Source organism: Chaetomium tenue (genome assembly GCF_020726465.1).
Source record: "Chaetomium tenue strain MPI-SDFR-AT-0079 chromosome Unknown F5144scaffold_3, whole genome shotgun sequence".
In the NCBI taxonomy this organism is placed as follows: Eukaryota; Fungi; Ascomycota; class Sordariomycetes; order Sordariales; family Chaetomiaceae; genus Chaetomium; species Chaetomium tenue.
In genome coordinates this window covers 3505184-3532742 of record NW_027117331.1, presented here as the reverse complement: position 1 = coordinate 3532742, position 27559 = coordinate 3505184, and the positions used below count along the sequence as shown (strand labels likewise).

Here is a 27559-nt window from a genome sequence, read left to right as displayed (position 1 = left end):
GCTAGCTACCCAACTCCCACCCCTACCCCTACCCATCACTACACGTCTGCACCGTAACCTCCCACCGCAGGTTCCCTCCCCGCCCATACCCCTCCCCCAGCCGATTCTGCACCACCCGTGCCAGCCGCGCCCGCAGCTGGCTCAGCGCCCCGTCGTCGTCTGTCCCCGCGTGGCTGCTGACAACACCACTACTCCCCCCCCCAACCCCTCCTCCCTTGCCGTTGGCCCCCACCACCCGCACCTTGAGGTTGGCCATCCCCAGCCCGTAGTGTACCTGCCAGAACTGGGCCTCCTCGACGCGCGCGACGTGCGGCTCGGACTCGATTTCGCGGACTACGGAGGAGACGGTGGCGGTGTCGGGGTCGGGTTTGTGGAGTTTCATGTTGGTGGTGTTGTTGCTGGAAATGAGAGCGGGTTTGGTGGGGTTGTTGGGGTTGTTGTTGATGGCGGCGGCGGCGGCCGGGGAGGCGGACAGCTCGCTGTAGCTCATGAGCAGCATGAGGCCCTGGGCGACGGCTAGGCGGGTGCCGAGGACGAACATGCTGGCGGCGATGGCCGCGCAGAGCAGGCGGTCGAGCCAGACGAGGTGGGGCACGCTGAGGAGGGGGAGGAGGAGCATCAGGAAGGAGAAGCAGAGGGTGAGGAAGTGGAAGGGGTTGGCGAGGATCCCGGCCCCGGGCAGGAGTCGTGCCAGGTAGGGGAAGGGCACCCGCATCACCCGCCGGATCCGCCCGTGGTTGCGCAGCCCGTATGCGCTGACGAGCGTGCTTACTACTGCTGCTAGGCAAGTGAAGTCGACGGTGCCGGGGGTGATGTAGCGCACACCGTGGGTGTGGCCGTGGCTGTCTAAGGGGGCTTCGCCGTCGCTGGCGTGTGAGGTGGTGGGGGGGTGGTGCGGGGTGTGGTCGCCGACGGTCTCGAGAAAGTGTTTGAGGTTGTGCGATATGAGGTCGAAGCCGCCGAAGACGAGGAACACGGACATGGCAAAGCCCGCGAGAACCTCGGCGCGCTGCAGGCCGAAGGGGTGGCGGATGCTGGAGCGCCGCCACACTTCGAAGTTACCCAGCACGTCGACCGCAACGCACACGGCAGCCGACCCGACGTCAAAGAAGACAAGGTGCGACAGCGCCGTCATGGCGAGGGAGCCTTCGGCGCCGAAAAAGACGTACATAGCGATGGCCGCGTGGCAACAGCACCACCAGAGGCGGGCGCGCTGGCCGCGCTGCATGCTAGCCCATGCCTCTCGAAGTGTTGGTATGGGAAGGGAAGCCGGCAGTACGGGAGGTGGTCGCGGAGGTGGTTCTTGGAAGATCTGGTGCTGTGCGCTTATCGAGCTGTGTTTGTAACGGTGGCCTCGTCGTTGCCCAATGTTCTAGACCAGAAAGAAGGTGTTAGCTGGCCTGTTCTCAAGGCTCCCAACACCCCATCTCCAATAGCTGCATCCAATTGTAGGACCCTGGGAGAGAAAGACGTTCACGTACTGATTTGACTGGGCCCGAGGAGATAAATTGGGTTTGAAAGTTGAACGGGTTCTTCGGGGTAGGCCCATTTGAACCCCCATCGGCAAGCCCATCCTCGGTGGCCATGGCGAAGGTAGACTCGGGTGCCGGTGGGCGCAATGAAGGCGAGTGGTGGGGGTGGAGGAGGGTAGCCGGGCTAAGAGAATGTTTGCGCTCCGGGGGATTCGCGGCTGACAGTTCAATGATTTGCTCGTCTTGATCGTGATCGTGATGGTGATCTTGGTCGTTATCGCCGTCGTAGTCGTCGCAAGTGAATTGGAACGAGGGTTCGCCGTGATTGTCGTCCGGCGCGACAATGGCCGGTGTTGGCGGTGTCCCTTGGGGTTTGGGAAGAAGCTGGCTGGGAGCCATGTGCTTGTTTGATCCCACGTCGCTCAATGGTTGTGCCGTCTACCCCTGCGCGCCGTCGTTGTCGGCGGGCAATCGTCAAGGTGGGTGCGGAGCCAGGCGTGGATCTTGAAGAACAGGGGGTTCCGTTTTGCGCCTAGTGCATCTGGAGAAGCTGGACTTTTGCCGAGTCCCAAAAAAAACTATTTCATACCTTGAGGACTGGTCTTGTCTTTTTAATTGACCTACAAAGAAGATTGCCCATCCCGTGTGGCTATAATTACCTACGTACCTATCTTAACAGGCGACATCTTGTAAGATTAGCACGGCGTTTTCCGTAAACCTCATAAAATGCGAAGCACCCTCGAGCCGTTGGCCAACAATTGCGGCCATGTTCCTCGTGGGGCGTGAGGGGCACCAGAGCGGGCCGTGACAAGGGGTGTGGTCTTGGCTCGCTTGCCGTACCGGAGTCGAGGTCCGCCCCCTTCTTGCAGGATCCACTTCAATGGGCATTCGCGAATGCAGGGGTTAGATATTCTTCTGCAAGGCACTTGGCACCTCACTCACTCACGTCATGCCGCCTCACGACTCCGTCAACAACACCTTCCATCCTCGATCGCCGGAGTCAGGGGTGTCCCAGCCTCAAGCGCTTTGCAGTGGCCGTTTGGAGGCGTAAACTGCAAGCAAGAGTGCTCGGGAATTGAGGGACCAGTGTGTCTCAGGTGCTCAACTGGTACAGACGAAATCTGTACACACCGGCGCACCAAGCAAGAGGAGTACGGATACGTAAGGTACATTGGATGTACCCCATCACCGCGACCTCCAAATTCCATTCGCCATGGAACAACCTACGTCAGCGCCCACCACACCCGATGCGCCTCCCGCCTCCAACTCAAACCGCCCACCAGCTCCGGGGAGGAAGCGGAGCTCGTCTGGGGCAGGTGGGCTGCTGTCCAAGCTTCCCTTCATGCGCTCCACAGGGGAACACCGACCGAGATCCCGACGCAATACCATCGAGACAGACCCGGCTGTCCCGGCCCCGACACTGCCGATACCATCCTTCACTTCGATCCCTGCCGACGCACCCGAGAGCCACGTCCCTGCATCCTCCCCCGCGACGGCACCGCTGCCTCATATACTTCAACACCAAACCGCGCAACAAAAAACACGACGACGTAGGGGGTCATTGCGGAAAGTTGCGTTACTCGGAAGGGGCGCCCAGCGCGAGCGGCGCGAGGGACGGGGGTTAACAATTGATACTACACTCGACGACGGGAGCAACGGGACACCCTACGAGATCATTGCTACAGGCACAGGGCCCATCACATCAAGTCCTGGGCCCATTGACGGACGCCCCAACGCCACTCCGATTCCAAAGAGCGACGGGGCCGGTCAACCATACGGACTTGGTATCACGGGCCAGAAAACTCGTTCCAGCATGGACGGGCACACCTCGACCTCGGACCCCGACGCAACACCCACCGCTGCGTTAGCACCCAACCACCTAGGTACCACAGCCTCCACCCCTCCCATCATCACTGCCGCCGACAAGCGGCCCAGCATAAGCTACAGCACCACCGACGACGAAGACACCCTACACATGGCCCGGCCCAGCCCACCCTCCCTCGCCATCCCGCGCGCCACCACCCCCTCGCTCTCACTCTCCTCCTCATCAGCCATCAGCCTCCTCCGCCCAGACCGCGCCTCCCTCTCCTCAGGCTCCGAGTCCTACTACCTCACCCGGCCGCCCGGGCTCAGCAGCGCCTCCAGCGCGATCGGCACCTTACCATCCCTCCAACGCCGGCGCAGCGCGACCATCCAGCGGGCCAAGTCCCCGCTGGGGCTCAGCTCGCTCGCGGCGCCGCTACCCCAAGCCGACGCGGACTGGGACTACGCGGAAACGGAGTGGTGGGGCTGGATCATCCTGGTGGTGACCTGGACGGTGTTCGTCATCGGCATGGGCTCGTGCCTCGGCGTCTGGAGCTGGGCCTGGGACGTCGGCACCACCCCCTACGCCCCGCCCGAGCTCGAGGACGATCCCACCCTGCCCATTGTGGGGTACTACCCGGCCCTGATGATCTTGACCGGCGTCATGGCCTGGGTGTGGGTGGTGGTGGCGTGGACGGGGATGAAGTATTTTAGGCATGCGCAGGTTAGTGGGGATTGAGAGTGAGGGTTGGGGGTGGATATACATACTACGCTACATAGAAGTTGGGGGTTTTGGTGTTTTGGTTTGGGGCTTAATGGAAGCGTGTTGGGTTTCACGGGACTATTAATTTGGCGTCGGTGTGCGCTGTTATGACTAGATATACCCCATGAGTCGTGGCTTCTACGATCTAATATGGACTAATGATGGTGTTCTCATCACTCGGGCTACTACTGCTGGTTGGGGGATAGAAAACATGCCAGTCGACAGAGGTTGTGAGAGCCTATCTACAAGAACGGGAGTCCTTCTCTTCCATCCCTTCTCGTCCACCCAGCCCCTTCCACCCAGTGCGGAAAGAATTGGTTACAAAAAGCTCGGGAGGGCAAAAGCTCAGTCCCCTGGCCCAAATCCGAATCGAACTCAGAACCAGGCGACCTACGAAACCGTCTTGTCTGCCATACCGCGCATGGGCACCCGACAGTTTCTGGGCAACCGTACTGCGTTGAGCGCAACGCAATTCCACTCGACCAGGCGGCCCCTGGTAAAGGCTAACTTGAAGGCTGGTTGCCGAAACCAAACTTATAAGCCCGGGGGATGGTTTGACAGTGTCAATTCCCCTTGCCAGCCATCAACCGTCATTGTTTTGTTTTGCTTGACTTTAATTGACTTCCTAACAAACACTTGGTGTTTTTCAATTACGATCTTTCCAACATCAAACCCCAACATAACATGTACACTCAACTGTTATTCAAGCTGCCGCATCGACTGTCTCGCATTCCACGGCCTAGGCCTGTTGTCAGATTTCATGTCCCGGCGCCAACCTCGATGTGAGATACAACAACTACGCATCGATGATGACTCTGCCCCACAAATCCGCTTGACAGATATAGAAAGCGAAATGCTTCGATTCCAGATATCTCTATAGATGCACCCGAGCTTCATGCTACTTTCGTCTTGCGAAGATGGCCCGGCCAGCCCATGAAACTGACCTAAACTTCTAATTCACAACCTTTTACGAGCAGCTAGAAGACGTTCTAGGTTGGCGGTACGGTGGGCAAGAAGGTATAAAGAGGGCGTGATTCGAGTGAACTGAAATAGGTACTGTGTCACTCTTCTCGTCACTCGCCCTCATTCAATCCGTTGAACAATTCGTGGTCTGGCACCGCAAACTTTTGCTCTTTTCCTCTTCATCTATTCTTTAAGTTACTCCAGCTACGCAACACAACAGAAGTCGGGCACTTCTTACTCTACAATCTCATTCACCCCCCTCAATCCCAGTTTCCCTACCATGTCGGCTGGGGCTTCCAATGATGACTTTCTGAGGGTGATCCAAGACGATGACTCCAGGTACTACCAGAGAGGAGAGACCCTGGGCAAGGGCAGCTACGGCGAGGTTTTCAAGGTAACCTACTATAGAGACAACTCGGTAACCTCTCCAAACTCTGAACATAGGTAACTATGACTTGAACAAACTGACACACACTGCCATTCCCATTCTAGCTTATGGCATGCAAGCTACAAATAGTGACCACCACGAATCAAGACTGGTCTAGAAAGCGGGAGCTCGATGTCTGGCGCAAGGCATGTGAGGGGACAAATTACGTGGCGAGGGTGTACGACGCTTCGATAAATCCAAGAACCAAAGAGATCCGTATTTACACGGAACTGCTCGAGGGCGGCGACCTGTACCGTCTCATATGCAGCATAGAAACCTACAAGCTTCCGAAGCGACTCCATCCGGCCATCGTCTACCTCATATCCCTGCAGCTGGCCTGGGGACTCTCCGAGATCCAAGAGCGCGGCATCCTCCACAGGGACATCAAGCCTGACAACGCCCTTCTGACGATGAAGATCACGCCCCGTATGAACCTGGCCCTGTGGGAGCTGAGAAATACGAGAAGGGTCAGCCCAGATATGGAGTCCCACATGAAGGCGTTTCTTCGACTGATATTCCAAAAAGACGACCGACTCGTCGTCCTCACCGACTTCGGCCTCAGCCGAATAGAGGAGGACGAGGTCAATAGATCGGCGTACTCGATGGCCCCGGGCGCCAGGTGGACGGTCGGCACCTCGGCACCGGAGCTGTTCTTCCACAACCACCAGTCGCCCATGGCGGACGTCTACAGCATCGGCGTGGTCATGTTCTCGCTCTGCTCCTTCCAAGGCGCGCCGCAGGGGGCCGCCGCCTTCCCCCGGATACCGACCATCTACAGCCCGAACCTCCAGGCCGTCCTCGACGAGTGCCTCGCGTGGGACCCTCGCGAGCGCCCCTCCTCCCACTCAGTCGTCAACTCGCTGTACGAGCTCTGGGTCGCCGAACGCGATTGGGTCCTCAACTGCGACTGGACAAAGGCCTTCATCGCCAAGCACGGGAGCCTCCGAAAGGCCAAGGCCGACTTCGACCGCGAGCAGGCCCGGAAGTACATGGCGGAGGAGGCGCAACACCGCGACCGGGCCGCCACGAAGGCGCGCGAGCAGGAACACGCGCGATGGACCACCGTCCTGGAGCGGCAGAAGCGGCGGGCGGCCCAAGACGCGCAGGGTCCCGGATCGCGGCCGGGCGCCACGCTCACCAAGAAGCAGCGCGCGGCGTACCTGGCCGCAACCAGCGCAAACCCAAACGCCAACGCCCACGCGCGCCGCCTCCCCGACCCCAACGCCGACGCCGACGACCCCTGGCTCGCCTACAAAGCCGCCGCGCAGCGCTACACGGAAGCCGCACCAGCAGCAGCAGCAGTAGCGGCGCCCCAGCCGCATCCCCAGCCCCAGCGTCAGCGCCGAGGCACCATCAGCACCGACGCCTTCGGAATCACCCACTACGTGCCCGGCGCCACCGCCGTGCCCCAGCAACAACAGCAGCAGCAGCAGCAGCCGGTGCCGGTGCCGGTGGAACAGTATCGGCAGCGGCGCGGGTCGGTTTCGACAAGGCAGCAGGCGGTGGTGGCGGAGCCGGTGCAGATGGTGTATCGGGGGGAGTATCGGGGGGAGTATCGGCGGTGAGGGGGTTGGTGATGATGGTTTATTTTAGTACTTCCCTACCTACTTAGTTGGTTAGTTATAGCTGGTTCTATCAGATAGTTAGCACAATGTAGCCCTGGTAGGCTTGAGTCTGCACTCTGTTTGTTTGTTTGTCGTCAGCCACACACACCATGTCCATCGTCGTCGTTGCGTGTGGCTGGCTGGGCCGGCGTTAGGTTGGGAGGTACTTTGTACCCTCCCAGCAATGGAACCGAGCTGTGAATTCCGCATGCCCGGTCCCGTCCTGTTCTCCCTTGCATACATTCCGCGATTGGGGTGCTGCAGTGCACCCCGACCCAAGTCACTGCTGACCTTGAAACAGACCGTTGATTGGGCCCGATGCTGTCGATTTAAGCGCTGTGGGACATGCAGGGGTTTCGCCCCCAGAGCTAAAGCTCACTTAGTGACTGCTCTTGTCACCATCTCTCAGCGAGTTAGGTGATTGCTAATTTGGGCGCGGCTGTCGAAATAGTTGGAATTGTGCTTTGTGATGTTTTGTGGCTTCTTCCCGTGACAAATCCCGGGGTTTGGTGGCCTGGAGGAACGCCTTTGGCGCGTGTGCGCGCGCTTGTTGCTTGCTGACAAGGCGACAAGGCGAACTTGGAGTTTGATGCGAGTCTGAGCCGCTGCCGTGCTGGGGGCGATCCCGGCCGGGTGGCCTTGGTGGGTGGCCTTGGTGGGTGAGGTGACCCCATGCGTGGCGTTCGGTGGAGGTATCCGCTGAGGTACACTCACCTGGACGCTGACTGGATCTGGCCGTTACGTCATATCCGTTTTGGCCAGCCCGGAGGAGGCGATTGTTGATGACAAGTCCGTCGATATCAATTGTGTGATGGAGGCCATTTCACACACATGAACCGATGTTCGATGTTTTGATTACTTGTCGAGTGTGTGGTGATGAACTATGCTTCAGGTAGAGACATAGCTAATTATTTTTACCCTGTAGGCCCGTACTGGGACGGGGCTCGGGCTCGCCTTGACCGTGATCTGCAACGGGGTGGCCGAGTATTTTAATCTTTCCGAGAGGGCTGAGCTGAGACAACAAGCAACTTTGCTCCAGAACTTATTCGTACAGATTACACTTTGTGATAGCGTGACTCCTTCGAGGCGTCCTCCCGAGGTGGCGCGACGATGGAAATTTTGCATTTATTTTTGCAAAACTGAACCTGGGATCAGCCTTCACGCTGTCAGGGGCAATTTTGAAAAGGCAAGGAGGTCCAGGCTTCAGTGGGATGGCGATTTCGGACGTCGCCAGGTCGCCAAGGGTTTCCGGAGTGGGGGTTGGTTTGAAGAGCGGGCGGACCTCTTCGGCCTGCGAGGGTATCCATGGTGCGCACGGGCTCGTGGCGTGAATAGGTTGTGGTGGGGACCCAGGCTTTGCCAGGTTCCAGAGCGGAAGATCGACCTTTTGAGATTCAGACGGCCGTTGACCGCTTGCCCAGTTCCGAGCCTCTGCAGGCCATCAAGGTTACCTACCACTTGAGGGGAGGTTTAACTCAAACTGCCAGTGTCTAGCAACCGACTGAGCCGGTTGGTCAAGGTCACACAGCGTCGGCCCTCTCGTGGCCAGTGGAGAGACGCGCCACTCGGCAAGAGGGGATGCTGCAAGCACGAAGCGCCAAGACTCGCCAAACCCTTGAATTTGTCAGAAGCGAGCGGGTGTTCAGCGCTGTCTCGCGAAACAGCACCACCAGCGAACCAGAACAGCGGTGGATATAAAACGGCCCGGGAAATGCCAGCCCATACGGTGCTGGAGCTGGAGGTCAGCTTCCTTGGCCCTTCGGCCGCCATCGGTATGTTGCACGCGTGATCTGTGGCCACTTAGACGGCGATCGCGGTCGTTGAGGAGGACAAGAGGCCCGGAATCTGGCTACAGAGGGAACGGAAAGCGGCCTCGCCCAAACTCAAGTTACCTAGTACACGCCGGATTGCTTAGGTCGGCGAGCAAGCCATTAATGGCCTTGCAATTTGCAATCTGCTTGAACAAAAGGCCCATGAAACTAGCTTAGTGTACATACTCATCATGTGCTTGCCTCTTGTTCTTCAAGAATCGGTGGGTGATCGCGCTCCCTTCGGGTTACCCCCGCAGCTGTGAATTTGCCCCTTCCAACGTTTCTTGGACGGTTGAGCCCAACCTCAAACTTGTGGTCTCCGCTCTTGCCTCGGGAGACACATCCGTCATCAAATCGGGGTTGCGGGAAGCTTAGGATTTCCTTACCACGGAGGTATTAATTCAACTCTTGCCTCGTCGCATCTCATGAATTCAGTTCAAATAAAATGCATGTCGTCTAAAAAGTGGGCTGAGAACTTATATTACTGTTCCATGCACTAGAAAAAGTACCCTCAGGGTCCAAGACTCCAAGATCGAACAGACGAACCCCTGCTGCAGCCTCAGGCAGCAACTGATCCACCCACTGTGCAGCTGGAACGGTGTTGAAGACGGGGGTCAGGGCCGGCTTTGGACGCAAAAAACCAGCCGCTCTGCCTGCTGTTCAAACCCCATTCACCCAGCCTCTCATACTACCTGCATCAGGCACGGCGAGCACCGGTTATCTCCTCTTCTCCATCCCACCGCCTCCTTGCAGCGACCGGTTTCTGCATTTGCCATCTGCGCCTTTTGGGGGAGCCCTATTTACCTGCATCCCATCACAATCGTTGTTTGAATCCACGCATTATCGATTGCCTGCCGCGCTGCTGAGGCATTTGGGGAGGACCCTGACTCGATCCGCCGCCCATCAATCGACCCAGCCCGCACCCGGCCGACGGACAATTCCAACAAAAGCCCCTGGCTTTCCATCTCTCTCTCCCTCATACCGTTATATTCAACAAATACTTCCTTCTCCTTTCCGACCTATTTGCGTTTGCCCGTTGCAGTCAATTTGTCTGCCCGAGCGTTCTCGGTATCGACACATCGAGCGAGTTTCCGCCCTTCCACAAGTCCGCTGGGGCCAGAGCCGGGTACGATCGCCCCCCCGTCATCCACAGGCGCATAATATTGGGAAATGCGTTTCATTTCTAACCTTTCTTTAATAACAGACAGGGCAACCCATCTCGGCCGCTCCCCGACCGCGACAAACACGTTCTTGGTGATCAAAAACGACACGGCCGCCTCCTCTTCGTCGGCCGTCCACCTACCCCCCTCTCCCTACCCCGGCGCCTACCTCGTGCTTCGTAGAGGCAAGCCAATATGAGGGAAGCCAACTTTAGCATACCCAATGTCAACAAGGCATCCGTGGGCATCACCACGGCCTTGTATGACCGACGGGCCCTCGACTGCACCTCGACCCTCCCGCTGATCAACTCCCTCAACCATCTCGCCTACCTCACCACATCTTCGGCTAGAATCCGCGACATCCTTACCGTCGATGGCGGCATTGAAAGGCTGGTCTGCATCCTGAAAGAGGGGCGGAGCAAGGATATGATGGACATGTGGAAGTGGAATCTGGCTTTCCAATGTGTCGTCAACATCGGAGTTAGGGGCACTGAGGCCGTCCGGACCCGTGTCGTGGAGGCCGACATGGTCCCGGTCATTGCGACTATTCTCGACAACTACATCAAGGTCATCGAGAAGGTCCGGGAAAAGGCAGAGGAAGCCAAGCAAAAGGACCATCACCGCCACCGGATAGGCGGGAGCAGTCGCGTGCACAAATCATCCAGCTTTTCCTCCCGATCGGGGACACTGGATGTGGACCAACGGACTTTCCGCAGGCAAGCGCCTCCCCCATCCATCGATGTGTCTGCGGCCCTGGCCGGGCCGTCCACGGGGGTGGTTCATTCTAATGCCGACCCGACACCCACCGCTCCCCAATTCCAAGTGACGCCTCCCGCCGACCGCGCTCCTTTGACCGCCCACCGCCACCACCGCCATCGCGTTGCCTCTCCGGGGCCTCAGACCGCACCGCTCGCCCCGATTGTCCCGTCTATGGATGCTGCCGACGGCTTCGCTAGGCCCATCAGAGACGCCGACCGTCTGGGCAGCATGCTTCCATTTTCCCGATCCGCCATCACCTCCCAGCCAGCTTCTCCCACAACACCCCTCCCGCCTCCACAAATTCGGTCTCCGACCGTGCGGCCCACCTCCATGTTGGCTGCCACGGCTCGGTCTAGGAGGAGACCTTCTATTCGCCACCAACACTCGACGGCCGCCGAGCCCGATGATATGAATGCGGAGAGCATCACCTCGGAAGACTCGCCAGATGCCGAGATGTCTGGCACGAACGACATGCAACCGGAAGTCAACGTTCAGGATGTCGCAGTGGAAGATGGAGACAGCATCATGGCAGGCGGGGCTATTGACCTAACAACTCCAACGGCGTCCGAGGCTCAGGACACCGGTACTTTCAACATCACACATCAGGGCCCGGTCGACGGCAGTGTCCCCACAAACACTACCCCGACGCCTGTGCCCAACATTGGCTTGTCCCCGAACAGGCCAACCCTGGTGACCCCGCCGCAACCAGCTATGCCGAACGCGAGCGTGCCGCGCTATCTCCTCGATCGTCAGGTCAGCCCCAACCCGCAAGTGCTTGCCGCCATGCCGCGGGAAGAAGACGTCTTGATGTCACTACAACTTCTTGCATACGTTTCCAAGTACTGCAACTTAAGGAAATATTTTCAGAGGAGCCATCTCGTCCCCAAGCTCAAGATTGGGAAAGAGATTCAGCTTTTGGATGGCGCCGACCCTGCCGCCCTCGAGGCCGAACTAGAGCAGGACGACGAACCCCTCGAGGAGGAGTACTGCCTGCCCAACGACCTAAACATCTTCCCGCTGGTGGAGAAGTTCACTGTCAGGTATCACAGCACCGACATGCAATATTGGGCGGGGGTGGTTATGAGGAACCTGTGCCGCAAGGACGACACGCGGGGGGGGATCCGGCAGTGCGCCTACTACCAATGTGGCAAGTGGGAGGAGTTCACCCGCCAATTCGCAAAGTGCCGCCGCTGCCGCCGAACCAAATACTGCAGCAAGGAGTGCCAGAAGAGCGCCTGGGCGTTCCATCGCCACTGGTGCATCGCCGCTACGCAATGATAAAGGGGCAAGCGAAGTCAGGACGCTAGGTAGAACCGGGACCACAGCCAGAGCAGTACGCAGGCCGGGAGCAGCACCCAGAGCCGGCGCACTACGCAGATTCGGAGCATTCTACAGATTCTGAGCATTCTACAGATTTGGGACACTACGCAGAGTCGGAAAACTACGTAGACCCAGAGCCGGAGCCGGAGCAGCACACGAAGCTGTCGCTTCTATCCGGTATCGGGCATGATGGCCGTTCTATTGATACCCCCCGGTTCGTTTTTCGAGTCATTCTCGCCGGGATACAACAAGCCTTCACCTTTCATGGCGTTATCCTCATAATGTCTATCTATCTGGCCATCTCTTTTTTGAGCGGGCACTCCGGCAAAACAAAGCAGCATGGCGGTTCATGGCGAACACAACTCAGCACAACACAACATATCATATCTCTCTCTCTATCAGTCCACACTCACACACACGGACGGCTACCTCCGCGAGCATGGTTGGCGTTGCACGATACCACGAGGATTTCTTTTCCGTCTAGGCTTTTTCAGGCTTTTGCAGGCAGGCAGACGCCGCTTTTTTTTTCTTTCTTTTTTCTGGTTTTGGTTTTTGGTTTTCCCTATTAGCAAACTCGACTTGAGCTTTTTTTGAGTCAATGGCAGGGCGCGCATGGAATTCATCATACCTTGGTACCGTACCGTAGCCAGGCACGAAACGAACGAATCCCTCTTGTTTTTTTTTCCCAACCTACTACGGGTGCTTACCTTTTTATATCATGGGGTGATCTCTTGTGTGTGTCTGTGTGTGTCTGTGTGATGTGGTAAAATTGTGCTCTCTTAACTTTAACTCGGGGAGGGGTATGGAAGTATGGGACGGTTAGTTGGATCGATGGGGGCTGGAGGTATATGGCATTATTATTATCTTGGGCGGGAGCAACACTAGCGCGGCGTTCGTCTTATTTCTTTCTCTTTCACTTTTCCCGGTCTGTTTTGCTTGCTTTCTTTTCTACCCCTATGATATGACTAAGTGCATGGCCTAACGGTGAAATCTCTGACCCACTCCCCTTCTCCTTTTCTCCCTTTTCTTTCTTCATTTTCTTGATGAACTCCCGTTGCCAACTGGGTGGTGGCATGGAAAAGTGTGTTGTTGTTGGTTGGTTTTGCGACTTGAGGCGTTTTTGTTTAACGCGTCATCGCTTGGGACTGGGAGCCCAAGATACCAGGCTCTGCCCGCTGTAGGTCTCCTATTTGCGGGCTGGGAACGGTCGGGGTTGCTTCCGAGGGTGGGTGAAGAGATAGGATGAACACATGGTTGGGCCCCTCTACACACAGTACGCTAGTGAGGGCGGGGATAGGATGGGATGATTGGAAAATATTTGGGGTTGATGCGGGGATGCGATTGCTTGTTGCATGCAAAATTACAGATACCCCGAGGTGCGAGTGTGCTTTGGGCGCGCGGCTGGATGGGATACCTGCGTCGTGATTACTAGCCAGAGACTGGTTTCGGCTGTCGAAGGTGGGCGGGCGTTGGATACCGTGGCTGGCGAGAATGGGAACGCTGCCGCCTACATTGTGTTGGGTTGCTCTGGACGAGTAGCTACTTGGCTAGCGTTCAGGCAGTTAAGGTAAGCAGGGCTACGGGAGCCCAGGTGGCTCAACGTGTATATACGATGGGAGTGAGCTATCACGGGCATCTCCAAATGACTCCTCTTTTCTGAAGTTGCCGGGCCATTCCTGTCCCCGATGCCTCGTGACCAACTTGGGCCTGGTATGCCCCTGGCATTGTTACAGCCCTTCTTTATTGCCTCGAGGTGTCCCTGGCTGAAAGAGCGGGAGCCAGACAATGGGGTAGATGCCTTTGTTATCGAGAACCATCCAACGCTTCCAGTTCCTCTTTGTCAGGCTTACAAAGGGCCACTGAGTCAGGACAAGGCAACGAGCACACCCTTGAGCACACACATCACAGGCGGGTATTGAAACTAAATTTTCCTACTCCATCAAAACACCGGGCGCCATTCAGAGCAGCTACCTCGAACATTACCAGCCCGCTATTTAGACAGCTAAGCAGTATTTGTTACATCCACAATATTTCTCCCCCCCTTCCCCTCCGGCCACCTAACCAACCCCGTCATCACCGTTCCGTTCACCTCTTCCCCGCCTGCCTCCGGCTCTTCCCCAACCTCGGCTTCGAGCCCTTAGGCCCACCGGAACCGCCACCACCACCCGGCCTGCCACCGGGGCCACCACTCCGGCCGCCACTCTTCATGCGCTTGGCGTTGAACCCGCTCAGGTCGCCCGAGGACATGGCGTCGCCGGACTTGGCGTGGCGCTTCTTGCCACCGAAGCCGAACTTGGCGTCCTTCTTTTGCCGCTTGGCGTTGGGCGGGCCCCGGCTGTCGCCGCCGGCGGAGCGCTTCTTGCTGTTGCCGGCCGACTTGAGCTCGTTGTCGACGGCGACGTCAAAGAGGTCGTCCGCTTCGGTCGGGCCGAGGGCGGAGGAGCCGCCTTCTTGTCGTTCTGTAAAAGGGGAGCCATGTTAGTATTTGAGAGTGGGAGTGTTTGGGCGAGGGAATAGGGGGGCACGTACTCCGCTTGAGCAGGTTGATCTTCTCGAGGGTGTCGCGCTTCTGCTTGGCGCGCTCCTGTTGCTTCTGTACCTGAACCTGCTTGCCAAACTTCTTGAGGTCGCGCTGCTTGCGCGCCTCGGCCGACGCCTTCTTCGCGGTCGCCTCCTCGACCATCTTGGCCTTGACCTTCTGCATCGTCTCGTCGCTGCGCACCGTCTCGGCGAAGAAGTCGGTCGGCCGCGTGAAGGGCACACCCTCCTTGCGGAGCAGTGTGCGAGCCTGCCGCGCGGCTTCGAGCGACTGGTTCATGAAGGCCAACTCGCGCTGCAGGTCGTCTTCGACGGAGGGGATAGATTCTTCGGTAATCTTGGAGGAAACTACCGATTGGTGGAAGGCGAAGGGGACGGTCTTGGGGTTTGTATCGAGGGCGAAGCGCCGGAGCGCGGCGAGGAGCCCTTCCTTGTTATTGATTGTTTGGCGGACGCGAGTGCCGGCGGCAATTTGTTCCTCATCTTCCTCATCAAGCTCTGAGAGCTCGTCGACGTCAATATCCTCCTCCTCCTCATCCTCCTCCTCTTCGTCATCATCGTCGTCGCGGTTCTCGGGGCCTCCATCCGAATCGAGTTCCGATTCCGAGTCGGAGTCGTCTATCCCCGCCAGGTCGATACCTCCGTGCAGGTCGTCTCCGCTCTCATCTGAGTCGCTATCTACGTCGGCTTCATCCTCAGCCTTCCTCTTGTTTGCGCCGCTGCCATTGACCTCGAGCTCCTCCTCGTCACTGTCGTCCTCCCACTCCTCCTCGACTACCTTCTCCACAGCCGGCTCATTGGACTTTCTCCTGTTGCCCTTTTGCTTGTTTGACTTGCTGTTCGTGACTTGCGACTTGGACTTCGGCCCGGCCTTGGGGGACTGTGTCGCGCCTTTCTTCGCCATTTTGCTGGTGATGATGGTGGGGACGATGGATTGATGCACCTGCAATCTGCAGAGAAGCCAGCCTCTGAAACTTTTTTTGGCTGGCTGCTGCGATTGAGCGATAAGATAAGATAGTTACAACCTGGAATGGTGGGGCAGGCAAAGGCCGGCCGGCACTCTCCAACACAGCTCCAACCCTAACCCCTAACCAACTATTCGATGTTCGCTGTGCAAGTGACCACCCGGGCCGCTCATTTCGAGCTGTCTAAAAGCCTGACAGGTTCAAGAATTGGGTTAGGGGGTGAGTAGAGACCGTTGAGATGTTAAGTCGACTATCTAACTGGGTCCTGCCCACTGTCTGTCGTTCTTTGTCGGGGATTGTGGGTTGGCTGCAGCCGTGCTCTGGTGTCAAGATAAACCGAAGTTTGGCCCGTGCATTAAACCGACCATTGGTAGATCCTGCGCCGGGGGTAAAGAGCAACCGGCTGGCTAAAAAAGGGACACCGAGCACAGGTATGCGTGAAATTTGACTAAAAAAAAGACATGTGGAAAAAGTTATGCGAACTCCTTCCGGAGTTTACTGCCCACAACCAGAATCGAACTAGTGACCTTGTCATAGAGAATTTACTAGTGACACGCTCTACCACTGAGCCATGCGGGCTTGCATTTAACTGTGAAAGCAGGACTGAAAAGCAAAACCTATATAGTCTCCACACTCCCGGACCCCTCGAAGTCAAGGCTCGCTCTCCGGGGCTCAGGGATATGGTCGGACTTGGCCGTCGTGAACAAGAGGGGAAGAGGGTGATTATGCAGTGTCGGGGAGATCCATGGATGGTTCACGCCATGTTGGTCATAGTGCAGGGCGATGATGGTGAGAATAATGTCGCTCGAATAGTTGGCATGCAGCCTCCAGATGGCCAATTGTTTTACAGATCCGTGGCCTGCCAAAATGTTTTACTCTGGTGCTAATCAAGGCCAAGATGCTCCATCTGTGATAAGAAGAATTGGATTACTATTGCTGTTTGTGGTGGTATTTCCGATCGTGGGCGACCACATCCCTCAACCTCACCTCTAAGTCACTCATCGCAAACAGTCACTCACTCACAGCGCAGCAAACCAAAAATGTGTCAAAACCGGCTTCAATTTACTAGATACCATTCCTCCTCCACATACCAGGGAGAAAAAAAAGCAAACCATCTCCCCCTGTCCCTCATCCCCTCCCCCCAGTCATCCCAAGGCAAAAAGAGAGGCCATCCAGCACTTCAGAACGAGAACAAGGAGGGCGCGAATCTCCTCATCCCCATCTTCCACCCGCCCGCGAGACGACATCGCGAACTAGCCCCGCTGGCAGGTAGAGTAGTGACGAAAGGGTGCTGATGAATAACCGGTTGTGGGTCGTGGCCGAGGCTGTCAAGAGCAAGGGGCTCAAGAGAAGAGAGGAAGGCGAGACGGGTGAGGTCTGGTCGCCGTAGTGGTATAATAAAAAAGTAAAAAGTCCGAAGAAGAAGAAAAAAGAGAATGGCGGCATGGGCGGTGGGTTGATGGTTGGTTGGTGGGTCGCGGGTTTGACGTTTTGGGTTTTGTTGAAGCCGGTTTGACGTGGTGGGTGGTGGTGGTCGGGCGTGACGAGGGCATCTCCTGGTTCCCTGGGGCTCAGCGGGCTGGGGAAAGGTCCTGGAGTATCGAAGGACTGTTCCCTTGGGGTTGTGGTGGTTGTGATCTTGTGCTGAGCGAGGGATGGGTTGCGTTTTGGTGGTTAAAAGAGGTCATAAGGACCCTCTTGTGGTGAAAGGCAGGAGATGCGGCTCATACACGGCCGCCAGTACCGGGTTGCCCCTGGTTGTCATTTACATGACAACGCAGTAGCCGTTGAAGTTGGTGGAGGTCTGGGGAACCTTGGTCTGGGTGGTGGTGGAAGGCATGTTGATTGTTGTTTGGGGGGGGTTGTTTGAAGAGTTGTAGTTGTCTTGATGTCTTGAATGTTTGTGATGATGCTCTGATGAACAAGGAGAAGTCTGATATTGGGTCGAGGACGAAGAGGAAATTTATATCTTTATCTCGAGAACATTGAGACCACACTCGAAAGTCCCTCCCTCCCTCGCTCCGATGGCCATCGCTACTATCCCTCCCGTTGTCCTACGTTACGCGGATAATGGCAAGCGTTCTCGACCCGATCGCATTCTTTGACACCCCTCTCTTTGGTGTTCCGGAGGACAAACATGCAGAAAGAGACCCCCCCGTGAGGGGCGAAGGTCCTAGTATTGTGCGCTTAGTATTGTCCCCTCGAAACAAGGTGACGTCGGTGCCGGTGATGCGATAGGAAGCCTCTAGACCTCTCTCCCGAGAACATGCACAGCGTTTGAAGCACGAGTCGCCATTAGTTTACATTCCTCGATCTGCTTGATTGCCCATAATGGTGGATTCGGATTTGAGAAGCTGCCACATGCCTTGCAGGTTGCCAAGGTTGAAGTCGTGGTGGCGTGGGGCTTAGTATTGTTCCCCCCTGAACCCCTTAGTATTGTTGACCCCGGTCCTTGTTTGTCATGTGCAACCCCGGCCCGCAAAAAACATCAAATCCGCTGAGGCGACCTCCATCGTCCAAGTTCGACTAGCCCTATCCCATACTCATACAGTAAAAGGCGAATCGGGTGTCGCTAGTTTTCTTAGTTAACTATTTTAAGGACTGCGGGGTAGGCCTGTGGCTGATGTGGCTTTGCGTATACACCTGTAGCGGAGAAGTACAGATTACTTCAGGAGCAATACCTAACAGAGCCAGAACTGGCTGTTGCCCCACTCGTCCAAAGAGTCCCTCTCACCATCTGCCCTCTCCCCCTTCTGTCCTTTCTTGCCCCTCTTCTATCCCTAGCGCTTTTATGCCACTACGATCATGGCGCCGCAACTGGATGCTACACAACGTATTCTGATCAGAACTTTGCTAATGGAAGGATTTGAGACCAAGCCAATAGCATTAGAAACCTCGTGCACCATGCGCGCCGTCCAGAGAATCCGTAAGGAGAGACAACAGTGCGAAATGCCCACCAGAAGAACAAGCCGCGTCGGTCGCTGCATTGCTGCCTCGCTTGCCGCTGGCGACAAAGGTGTCCACATGACCACCGCGGAGTTCCTCTGGGTTTCTACTGGCTTCCACAGGCTTTGATTTGGTCCTCGGTTGGCTAATTCTAGAGCCTGCCCAAACCTGGCTTTCCTTATGACCCACCCCTTAAGTCGTGACACCACCGATCTCAGGCAAGGGAGAGGCGAACGATTACTCAGTATTTATAGTATAGAGATCCGGAACATTCCAAGTCGCCACCAATGGATATATATTCAGTGCAGCCCCTTGGACCCTGAAAAGGCAAAGAGAAAAAAAAAAAAAAGAAGGGACAATTAGCTATGGCGAGAACCATCCTACATAAAGAATAACGAGCTACATAAGAAGGTCGTAACTGAACGAGAACGCTAAAAGCAAAACTTGTCCTAAAGGGCATCCGACAGCCACTGTCGACGCTGCTGTATTCGACGTTCCTGGCCGGTATGTCGGCGGCAACCATAGTACCTTGTGCGAACCCCAGGTAACCCATGCATTGTCCTCGCTGAGGCCAATGCCCCAACGTTTGACGTGTTGCGGAAGGGGACTAGTTATTGCCTTTGATATTTCAAGCGCTGGCGTATCTGTCGAAGCCATTGGCGATAATGACAGGTTGTTTAGTGTGAAAGCGCCGATGTTTGTGAGGAGAGAAAAACCGGTGGTGTCAAATGCGAGGTATTTGACTACCCTGCCTACCTCCAGCGTTGCCGTGCAAGTGCCCGTTGCCGCGTCCCAGACCTTGACCGTCTTATCGTGCGACGCTGACGCGAGCGTCTTCGAGTCGTGGGAGAATGCGACCGAGCGGACGGAGCGGCTATGCCCTTCGAGTGTTGCCGTGCAAGTGCCCGTTGCCGCGTCCCAGACCTTGACCGTCTTATCGTTCGACGCTGACGCGAGCGTCTTCGAGTCGTGGGAGAATGCGACCGAGTTGACGAAGCTCCTATGCCCTTCGAGTGTTGCCGTGCAAGTGCCCGTTGCCGCGTCCCAGACCTTGACCGTGTCATCGTACGACGCTGACGCGAGCGTCTTCGAGTCGTGGGAGAATGCGACCGAGTTGACGAAGCGGCTATGCCCTTCGAGTGTTGCCGTGCAAGTGCCCGTTGCCGCGTCCCAGACCTTGACCGTGTTATCGTCCGACGCTGACGCGAGCGTCTTCGAGTCGTGGGAGAATGCGACCGCGTTGACGGAGCTGCTATGCCCTTCGAGTGTTGCCGTGCAAGTGCCCGTTGCCGCGTCCCAGACCTTGACCGTGTCATCGTACGACGCTGACGCGAGCGTCTTCGAGTCGTGGGAGAATGCGACCGAGTTGACGAAGCTGCTATGCCCTTCGAGTGTTGCCGTGCAAGTGCCCGTTGCCGCGTCCCAGACCTTGACCGTGTTATCGTTCGACGCTGACGCGAGCGTCTTCGAGTCGTGGGAGAATGCGACCGAGTTGACGGAGCGGCTATGCCCTTCGAGTGTTGCCGTGCAAGTGCCCGTTGCCGCGTCCCAGACCTTGACCGTGTTATCGTTCGACGCTGACGCGAGCGTCTTCGAGTCGTGGGAGAATGCGACCGAGTTGACGGAGCGGCTATGCCCTTCGAGTGTTGCCGTGCAAGTGCCCGTTGCCGCGTCCCAGACCTTGACCGTGTTATCGTGCGACGCTGACGCGAGCGTCTTCGAGTCGTGGGAGAATGCGACCGAGCGGACGGAGCGGCTATGCCCTTCGAGTGTTGCCGTGCAAGTGCCCGTTGCCGCGTCCCAGACCTTGACCGTCTTATCGTTCGACGCTGACGCGAGCGTCTTCGAGTCGTGGGAGAATGCGACCGAGTTGACGAAGCTCCTATGCCCTTCGAGTGTTGCCGTGCAAGTGCCCGTTGCCGCGTCCCAGACCTTGACCGTGTCATCGTACGACGCTGACGCGAGCGTCTTCGAGTCGTGGGAGAATGCGACCGAGTTGACGAAGCGGCTATGCCCTTCGAGTGTTGCCGTGCAAGTGCCCGTTGCCGCGTCCCAGACCTTGACCGTGTTATCGTCCGACGCTGACGCGAGCGTCTTCGAGTCGTGGGAGAATGCGACCGAGGCGACGGAGCTGCTATGCCCTTTGAGTGTTGCCGTGCAAGTGCCCGTTGCCGCGTCCCAGACCTTGACCGTGTTATCGTCCGACGCTGACGCGAGCGTCTTCGAGTCGTGGGAGAATGCGACCGAGTAGACGGAGCGCCTATGCCCTTCGAGTGTTTGGATGCATGCATCCCAATCTAAATTAAGTTTCGGCGGTAGAGCAAGCCATGCGGGAAATTGATCTTCGAACGTCTTTCGGACGACGCTCTGCGTTGGCGCAAATACGATAGCCGAATAGTAGACTTGAAGAGGCCATATATCGAGAACAGAGCAATGACTTCGAATGACCCGCCTGGTATCAGACAGAAACGCCGAGACCTTGTCGCTTCCTTCTCGCTATGGAAAAGTCAATACATCATCCAAGAGAATAGCTAAAACAGCAACGTACATCAAGCAAGCCCAGCAAGTCGTCCACCATGCTGATACTCTCCGAGATCCATCCTAGAAGACCCAGCACTTCGAGCCAGTGCAGGAGATGGCGGTTCAAAAAATGCTCGACAAGGTCGCCGTCCCGTATCAAGCACTTACTCTCCTTCCAGTGGTAGACCCAATACCGACAGGCGTACTGCACGTCGGGCGGCAAGCTGGTGTCGATGGTCTTCTGGTCGATCTCCGACCGGCACGTCCCTGGCAGGCGGAGCCCACAGACATCTTTCTTGAGTCTATCTTCTGTCGATAGCAGTTCCAGACACCGAGCCGCCAGACGTTTATGAGTTTCTCCTTCGTCAACCCAGAATGGGTACTTTTCCAATTCATCGGCCTTTTCGGGATCGACGAGGAAGTCGCGGAACGATAGATGGAGTATCCTGACGGGAGATTCAGGGGAGGCTGGTACGTTCAGAACAGAGCGGAGTGGCTCGAGCCGACGAAACACAACATTCTCAGCAATACCAAGAAGACGGGCCAGGGATCGGATCGAGATCGGTTCGGCAAGGAGAACAATCGGACCTACAACGGTACGAAACTCATTGACAATGGATCTCTTGGCTGCTTTAGAATCCGGTAGCAACTGATCAAGGACCGGGCGATAAGTCGCATCCAGCTTGTCGATCTCAGATTGCTGGGTCCTCGACTGGTATTTCAAGACTTTTGCTAGTTGGCCACCGGGGTCGCGCCATGCTGGATCCCGGATGAACCGACAGACAGTGGCCGCGAAAATAAAGAGCGGAACTGCCATCTCGACAAGGGCCTGGGTGATATCGCAGCCAGGCCAATCCGGTGGGAGCTGTCGGTCGGCGGGAGATAGAGAATTATGGTCGTTTCGGATTCTTGCGAGCTCAAAGTCCAGAAATGCAGCGATATCGTGCTCAATAATTGGCTTTGGGATCTCGTGTAAGACTAGGTCGCGGTATTTGCCTTTGATGTCGCCGAAGCCGAGCCGGACCGGCAGCTCGGGTCTGCTCGTGAGGAAGGCTTTTAGCGACATCGAACTCGGAGCCTTTGCCTGTGACAACAGGTAGATGATGGCTCTAATGTCGTCATCCCGCTCGCACTCGTCAAGAGCGTCAATCACTAGGACGACTTCTTTGACGTCGTCCGTTCCGCCCTTCAAATTTCCCAACGGCTTCAGGATAAGCTTCTCAAACTGCTCTCTCAATGTCTTGCTCGTGACGGAAGGGTCATCTTCGATGGCGGCCCTAACGTGCGGCGCCAGGTCAGGTTCTTTAGCAACAAGTTGTGCGGCGATGGTTGTAAACAACAGGGCCGCGTTACCCCTGTCTCGTTCGCCTCTCTTGAAGAAGAAGCTGGCACCGAGAAGTCCTCGGTCGGCAAAAGATTGCGCAACCGTTCGTGATATAGTAGACTTCCCGGTCCCTGCCATGCCGTTAAGCCAGAAGATGATCTCGCCGTGAGGATTGCCGGCCCATTTCGTTATACGCTCGAGGAGGTCGGTTCGCGTTCCGGGGTAACAACGTGCGTCGTGCTCGTCCGCATGAGAATCGAAGGCTGCATTGCTTGCGGTCGGGAGCTTGGAAAGGACGAGTGTCTGGCCGACATGGAGGAGCTGCGTACTACATCTATGTAAGACTGAAGAAAACGAAGGAGAAATACAGCTGTAACTTACGTTCCATCGACGGCGAGACCCGCAGACAGTGTGTCTCGATACCGTTCTAAGTTGTTGATGATACTGTCGATCTCTTTGCTCTCGAAGGGCCACTTGAGAGCGCGAAGCCCGAACTTTCTCATCGCCTTACACGCAGGCCCAGGATTGAGTTTCTTCTCCAGCCTCGATCGCAGCTGTGACAGCTGGGAAAAACAACCGTTGAGTCCATCCGACAAGCGTTGCGAGGTTTGAAGCCTCTTGCCGTTTGGGCTTTCAAGAAGCCGTTGCGCACCTTGCAGGGTCGTTTTCAACCTCTCAAGTTCTCCTTGTAGCCTTTCGACATCAGACCTGGCGTTCTTGACAGCGGAGTAGTACTGGAAGCAAAGAGCTGCGACTTTTGTGGACAGATCGATCACAGCGATGATGCTCGCTGCGGATCCCACCGCCTCCATGGCGTCACGATCTAAAATGTATGGTCGTCAAGCGAACTGTCGATTTGCGAGGTTAACGAAGCGTTTCGTTGGGCGCCAGACTGGGCAGCCACTCACCTTGTGCGGCGAGCCGCGTGGCGCTCCTGGTCAAAAAACATCGAGCAGATCGTAAATGAACATGGTTAAGAAGCGTCGAATTCTTTGGCTTTGGTGTTCTCGCATCAACAGGTCTATTAAACACAAACAGGTCAAGAAGTCGGACATACACACAGGAAAGAGGGACAGTGCTGGAAGGCAGGCCAACGACATCATCAATCAAGGATTTTGGTGGTCGGAAAATGACCAGCAAATGTGGGGCCGTGCTCTGATTTGTCTATGGGCGGCCCAAAAAAACGCAGACGGTGTCGGCGCCAAAGATAACGCAAGCCCCATGCGCCGAGAAATTGTTAGGACTTGCTCGCTGAGTACCTCCCTACGACAGTCACATCCCGAAGCCACATCAGCCACAGGCCTACCCCGCAGTCCCTAAAATAATTAACTAAGGAAACTAGCGACACCCAATTCGCCTTCTACTGTATTTCCGACAGAGGAAAAACAACTGGTGTTTGCCGTTCGGACATTACCGCCTCAAAAAAACCGTTACCGCGTCTGAGACCACCTTGGGCCCCTTTGAATGGCCCGTTCCAAGCAATTAAACGGCTTTCGCCAATGCCCCACGCAGCAATGTTCCCGACTGGGCATCTAGAACCGACTGAAAGGGAGCCTAGTCATCCAGCCAGTAATCAGCAAAGGTGTCTGGATGCATCGAGTTGCAGAATCACGGCAGACCGGACCACACGGCTCGGAAGCGAGGTGAGCGGAGCGGCATGACCTGCAATGAGGCGACAGATATCCCGAGGCCACAGCTCTCCCGAGGCAACATGATAGGAGCCGACAAGACTCGGTATGCCGTTACCGTGGAGAGCGCAGCAGGCAGGATGCATACCTGCCTCACACCAGTGAAGCAAAGTTCCTCACCCACATCCACACTCACATCACACCCCAGAGCCGAGGAACAATAACAAGAAAAGGATGATAACTCACCATTTTCCCTTGAGCGTAATCACCACCCACGCAGCGCCAGTCTCATCCTGCCCAATAGCGTCAGCCACGTCACCCGCCTTTCACACAATCCCCATCGGCCCAAGATAGCCCAGGGCCCGAAGCCTCCCCCTATCCGACACCCACCTCCACACCAGCCAGAGACGGAACGGCCGCCATCCGACGACACAATCCGATCTTAGCCGCCAGAATAAGAAGAAGAAAAAGAAAAAGAAAAATATTTCAAAAAACGTACCACTTCCTTCTCCACCTTACTATTAAAGCAGATAGCACTCATAATCCCATCCCCAAACTTCTCATTCATCACCGCCTTAAACGCATACCCATAATTCTGCACCACCTCGTACAGCCTATAAATCAACGGCTCCACCGGCGGCATCGGCCCGGCCCTCCCCCTATCAGGAAAGCCCATCATCTGGGCCGCGATGGGGGACTCGGCCGACAGGCCGAGCAGGCGGCTGAGCTTCTCGGCGTCCTCCGGGGAGGCGCGGGCCTGCCCGTAGAAGATGGCGGCCACGGCGACTTCGCTGCGGCCGAGGTGCGCGGCGATGGCTTCGAAGGTGAGCCGTTTTTGGGTTTTGGCGTCGAAGAGCGTGGCGGAGTAGGCTGGGAGGCGGTCGATGATGGAGGACTAGGGGGGGTGGTGTTAGTCGGGATTTGGTTCTTGGGGTTTGGGGGGGGTTTGGTAAATGATTGGTGAGATGTGATGTGAGGAGGGAGAGATAGGTGAGTTGCGTGATGAGGATGTGTGATGAAGATGCGTGATGGGGATGCGTGGCGGGGTGAGGCTTACATCGAGGGAAGCGAGATTCTGTCGTTGCTCGGCGATATCGATGATGGATCCGCGGCGGGGTCGTGGGTCTGCCATGGTGATAGGATGGTTGAGGAGTGACGAGGAGTGATGAGTGACTGTCTTGCTGCTTGCGTGCTTGTGATGCAGATGTGTGTCTCGGCTGGTGTTGACCGAAATGTGTTGACGCAGTAGTCTGGCACTTTATAACACGACCCCTCTACATGTACGACTCCCATGGACCCATGGACCCCTCGAACCCCTCCTCTGCTGTGGCCGCATATTGCTGGTGGATGGGACGTATGAGCTCACTAACCCCACATTCAGGTGGATGAATGCACAAGGACCCTATCCCCCGCAGGAGATCAACCGGAAACTCGGGGGAGCGGGGCTAACATCAGATGATACGGAATCTGATATCCAGTTCTTTCTTGTGTGTCATAACCAACCCTATCCTATCGGGCTTCTCTCTGTTATTAGTAATAGTTTGCCATCACCATCCAAAGTCTTTCCTAGCCTCTTCTATCCATGAACGAACCCATCAACTGCTGTCCTCTAAAACTTCCCTCGCTTCGTCCAATCCTTCTTCGTCGCCGCCTCTAAATCATCCACATTCAGCATCCCAATCCCCTCATCAACCAGCACCTTCCAAACCTGATTCCTCGCATGGATCGGCCACCACGGCAGCCCCCAATACCGCGACACCAGCCCCCTGTTCTTCGCCTCGCGAATGTGACTCCGGATCTTCTCCAGCTGGCTCTTGCTCGGCCCCTGCGTCCACCACACCGCGCCGATGGCCTTCCAGAAGTCGGCGCTTGCATAATAAGAGTTGGTTAAGTTATACCCCGAGTTCTCCAGCTTGTCTAGGGGCGCATCAAAGAAGGCCTCGCGACGGCTGGAGTTCCCCAGGATCTGGTCGAACGGCGCATTGCCCGTACCGACGACGGTGATGGGCCGCTGGTGGAACTGGTCGTTCTCGTAGTAGCTGAGCCAGCCCTTCTCGCGCAGCGGGGCGAGCTGCTTCATGACCCACGGCCAGGTTTCTGAGCCGTCGGTTTTGATGTCGACGAGCAGTACCAGCGGCTGGTCCGGGTCGGTGTCGAAGACGCCGTTGGTTTTGCCGTTGTAGTACGACGTCGACGGGTTTTGGTGAGTGAGGATCTCGACCAGGGGGTTGACGTACAGGCTCTGGAAGGTCCGGTTGCGTTGTAGACTGGCCGTGTCGTGGCCGACCAGGAGATCGCCATCGCGTAGCCAGACGTCGGACTCAACGCCGGTGCAGCCGGCGTAGATGGCCGTGAACAGGGGGATCTCGCGCCAGTAATCGTTGTGTGAGTGGCAGGCGACGGGTAAGACGTCTCGGAGGAAGTCCGTTGGGTACCAGGCGAGTTCTTCGGTGCCGGTGCCTGGTTTGCCCCAGTTCACGAATGGATCGCCGCTGCTGCTGCGCACTCCAAGGAAGCGATGTGCCATTGCCTCGGCAGATCTCACAAGGAGATATGTTACCGTTCTTTGGGGAGGTCAGTGTGTGGAGGGGATGTGATGTGATGTAAGGTTGGCTGGCTTACACCAAGATCAAGCCGAAGAAACATGTCGGCCATGTCCATTGTATCCCCGACTTATGCTTCCCGCCCCGAATCCTGTCACCATTTACACCGTCCTCGGTTTCCTCGTCCCCCACGACGGAGAGATATTCGTCGGTCGCTGCCGGCCTTGGCTTTTCCGTCCTCCATGGAACCATGTTTGACCAGAAAGTCGAAAAAATGTCAGAGTCCCTCCTGTCTTGAGCGTTATGGAGGGCGCTTGGTGGGCGCGCCCCTGAAGAAGAAGACGGACGGTCCCCGAGGATTGTGACCCCCACTTGTGTTACTTCCGCCGAGTCCCGGTCCCTCCCCTCCACTGGACCCACAGACTCCGGCCGCATGATCCGAAGCGTGTCTGGGTGGGTTGCGCCGAGAGAGATCACGTTCGATGTCAAGGTCGGAAATCGTTGGGAGGTGTGTCTTAGGGACGCGTCGTTCTACTTGGGCAAATTGCGGCGCGTCAATTGCTTGCGACGAGCAGGTCCGATGCAGATGCAAAAGGAAGAGAGGCCAACAACAATAAAAGGAAAGCAGGACGGAGACGGGCACGGAATTATATAACTAATATCTACTTCGTAGTCGAGTTGGCTCCGGCTCCGGCATAAGCGCAGTTCGTTCAGTTGCTGACATGGGGGATGAAACGTCAGTGAACGCCAAAAGAGCGGCCTGGACTGTCAGCCCAGCTGTCCAACGCCAACGGAGAGCAAGCCTGCCGATCCGCTCCGCTCGATCACTTTCCCTTCTGAGAGCGCTAGCAATCTATGTAATATTTTTAACATTAGGGTGTGGTGGTTGAGAAAAAGGAGCTGTCCTTCGCTTCCTCTCAAATGCTGCCGTGCGTGCGGAAAATATCCCCGATGATTCGTCTGAACCAAAGGCAGAAATCAAGAAAGAGGGAAACTGTGAACCGCACCTGGAC

At 56.5% G+C, this 27559-nt stretch overlaps 8 protein-coding genes and 1 non-coding gene across 9 annotated transcripts; 3 read left to right on the top strand and 6 right to left on the bottom strand.

Annotated features, from left to right (window-relative positions):
- Window positions 1–25: 25 nt before the first annotated feature.
- On the bottom strand, window positions 26–2229 carry F5144DRAFT_509654 (cation efflux family-domain-containing protein; the record flags this gene model as incomplete). The annotated part of the gene is made up of 2 exons (XM_066786521.1): window positions 1482–2229; window positions 26–1372 (listed from the first exon to the last, which is right to left on the bottom strand). The coding sequence occupies exons 1-2, from the start codon at window positions 1869–1871 to the stop codon at window positions 29–31; spliced, it is 1734 nt and encodes a 577-aa protein (XP_066645181.1). The 5' UTR covers window positions 1872–2229.
- An 18-nt stretch (window positions 2230–2247) lies between these two features.
- Window positions 2248–4423, top strand: F5144DRAFT_569053 (uncharacterized protein). Its single transcript, XM_066788677.1, has one exon. It carries the CDS (start codon window positions 2686–2688, stop codon window positions 4012–4014), a length of 1329 nt encoding a protein of 442 aa, XP_066645180.1. The 5' UTR covers window positions 2248–2685; the 3' UTR covers window positions 4015–4423.
- An 858-nt stretch (window positions 4424–5281) lies between these two features.
- F5144DRAFT_591898 (kinase-like domain-containing protein) lies at window positions 5282–6733 on the top strand (the record flags this gene model as incomplete). The annotated part of the gene is made up of 3 exons (XM_066790311.1): window positions 5282–5395; window positions 5494–6535; window positions 6603–6733. The coding sequence occupies 3 exons, from the start codon at window positions 5282–5284 to the stop codon at window positions 6731–6733; spliced, it is 1287 nt and encodes a 428-aa protein (XP_066645179.1).
- A 3277-nt stretch (window positions 6734–10010) lies between these two features.
- F5144DRAFT_199946 (uncharacterized protein) lies at window positions 10011–12201 on the top strand. Its single transcript, XM_066782898.1, has one exon. The coding sequence runs from the start codon at window positions 10199–10201 to the stop codon at window positions 12038–12040; it is 1842 nt and encodes a 613-aa protein (XP_066645178.1). The 5' UTR covers window positions 10011–10198; the 3' UTR covers window positions 12041–12201.
- Window positions 12202–13988: 1787 nt separating this feature from the next.
- Window positions 13989–15629, bottom strand: F5144DRAFT_530810 (eukaryotic rRNA processing protein EBP2-domain-containing protein). Its single transcript, XM_066786927.1, has 2 exons — window positions 14612–15629; window positions 13989–14541 (listed from the first exon to the last, which is right to left on the bottom strand). The coding sequence occupies exons 1-2, from the start codon at window positions 15522–15524 to the stop codon at window positions 14168–14170; spliced, it is 1287 nt and encodes a 428-aa protein (XP_066645177.1). The 5' UTR covers window positions 15525–15629; the 3' UTR covers window positions 13989–14167.
- Window positions 15630–16084: 455 nt separating this feature from the next.
- F5144DRAFT_t74 lies at window positions 16085–16164 on the bottom strand. Its single transcript has one exon. It is a non-coding gene; the product is annotated as a tRNA-Thr (tRNA).
- Window positions 16165–19337: 3173 nt separating this feature from the next.
- Window positions 19338–23560, bottom strand: F5144DRAFT_199344 (uncharacterized protein). Its single transcript, XM_066782897.1, has 6 exons — window positions 23284–23560; window positions 22757–23223; window positions 21080–22703; window positions 20486–21027; window positions 19708–19730; window positions 19338–19581 (listed from the first exon to the last, which is right to left on the bottom strand). Exons 2-5 carry the CDS (start codon window positions 23185–23187, stop codon window positions 19718–19720), a joined length of 2610 nt encoding a protein of 869 aa, XP_066645176.1. The 5' UTR covers window positions 23188–23223; window positions 23284–23560; the 3' UTR covers window positions 19338–19581; window positions 19708–19717.
- On the bottom strand, window positions 23561–25273 carry F5144DRAFT_199343 (cyanate lyase C-terminal domain-containing protein). The gene is made up of 4 exons (XM_066782896.1): window positions 25061–25273; window positions 24503–24898; window positions 24250–24296; window positions 23561–23929 (listed from the first exon to the last, which is right to left on the bottom strand). The coding sequence occupies exons 1-4, from the start codon at window positions 25133–25135 to the stop codon at window positions 23908–23910; spliced, it is 540 nt and encodes a 179-aa protein (XP_066645175.1). The 5' UTR covers window positions 25136–25273; the 3' UTR covers window positions 23561–23907.
- A 339-nt stretch (window positions 25274–25612) lies between these two features.
- F5144DRAFT_485364 (PLC-like phosphodiesterase) lies at window positions 25613–26798 on the bottom strand (the record flags this gene model as incomplete). Its single annotated transcript, XM_066785494.1, has 2 exons — window positions 25613–26567; window positions 26626–26798. 2 exons carry the CDS (start codon window positions 26796–26798, stop codon window positions 25613–25615), a joined length of 1128 nt encoding a protein of 375 aa, XP_066645174.1.
- Window positions 26799–27559: the final 761 nt, after the last annotated feature.

What these genes read in the sequence shown, in the direction of transcription:
- F5144DRAFT_569053 (XM_066788677.1), top strand. Translation starts at nt 2,686, where the DNA reads ATGGAACAACCTACGTCAGCGCCCACCACACCCGATGCGCCTCCCGCC.
- F5144DRAFT_199946 (XM_066782898.1), top strand. Translation starts at nt 10,199, where the DNA reads ATGAGGGAAGCCAACTTTAGCATACCCAATGTCAACAAGGCATCCGTG.
- F5144DRAFT_530810 (XM_066786927.1), bottom strand. Translation starts at nt 15,524, where the DNA reads ATGGCGAAGAAAGGCGCGACACAGTCCCCCAAGGCCGGGCCGAAGTCC. An exon ending in GATCAACCTGCTCAAGCGGA is followed by an intron (nt 14,542 to 14,611) that starts GTACGTGCCCCC and finishes CCCCTTTTACAG; the next exon opens with AACGACAAGAAGGCGGCTCC.
- F5144DRAFT_199344 (XM_066782897.1), bottom strand. Translation starts at nt 23,187, where the DNA reads ATGGAGGCGGTGGGATCCGCAGCGAGCATCATCGCTGTGATCGATCTG. An exon ending in GGTCTCGCCGTCGATGGAAC is followed by an intron (nt 22,704 to 22,756) that starts GTAAGTTACAGC and finishes ACATAGATGTAG; the next exon opens with TACGCAGCTCCTCCATGTCG. An exon ending in ACTTGCTGGGCTTGCTTGAT is followed by an intron (nt 21,028 to 21,079) that starts GTACGTTGCTGT and finishes ACTTTTCCATAG; the next exon opens with CGAGAAGGAAGCGACAAGGT.
- F5144DRAFT_199343 (XM_066782896.1), bottom strand. Translation starts at nt 25,135, where the DNA reads ATGGCAGACCCACGACCCCGCCGCGGATCCATCATCGATATCGCCGAG. An exon ending in AGAATCTCGCTTCCCTCGAT is followed by an intron (nt 24,899 to 25,060) that starts GTAAGCCTCACC and finishes CACCCCCCCTAG; the next exon opens with TCCTCCATCATCGACCGCCT. An exon ending in GTAAGGTGGAGAAGGAAGTG is followed by an intron (nt 24,297 to 24,502) that starts GTACGTTTTTTG and finishes GCTATTGGGCAG; the next exon opens with GATGAGACTGGCGCTGCGTG.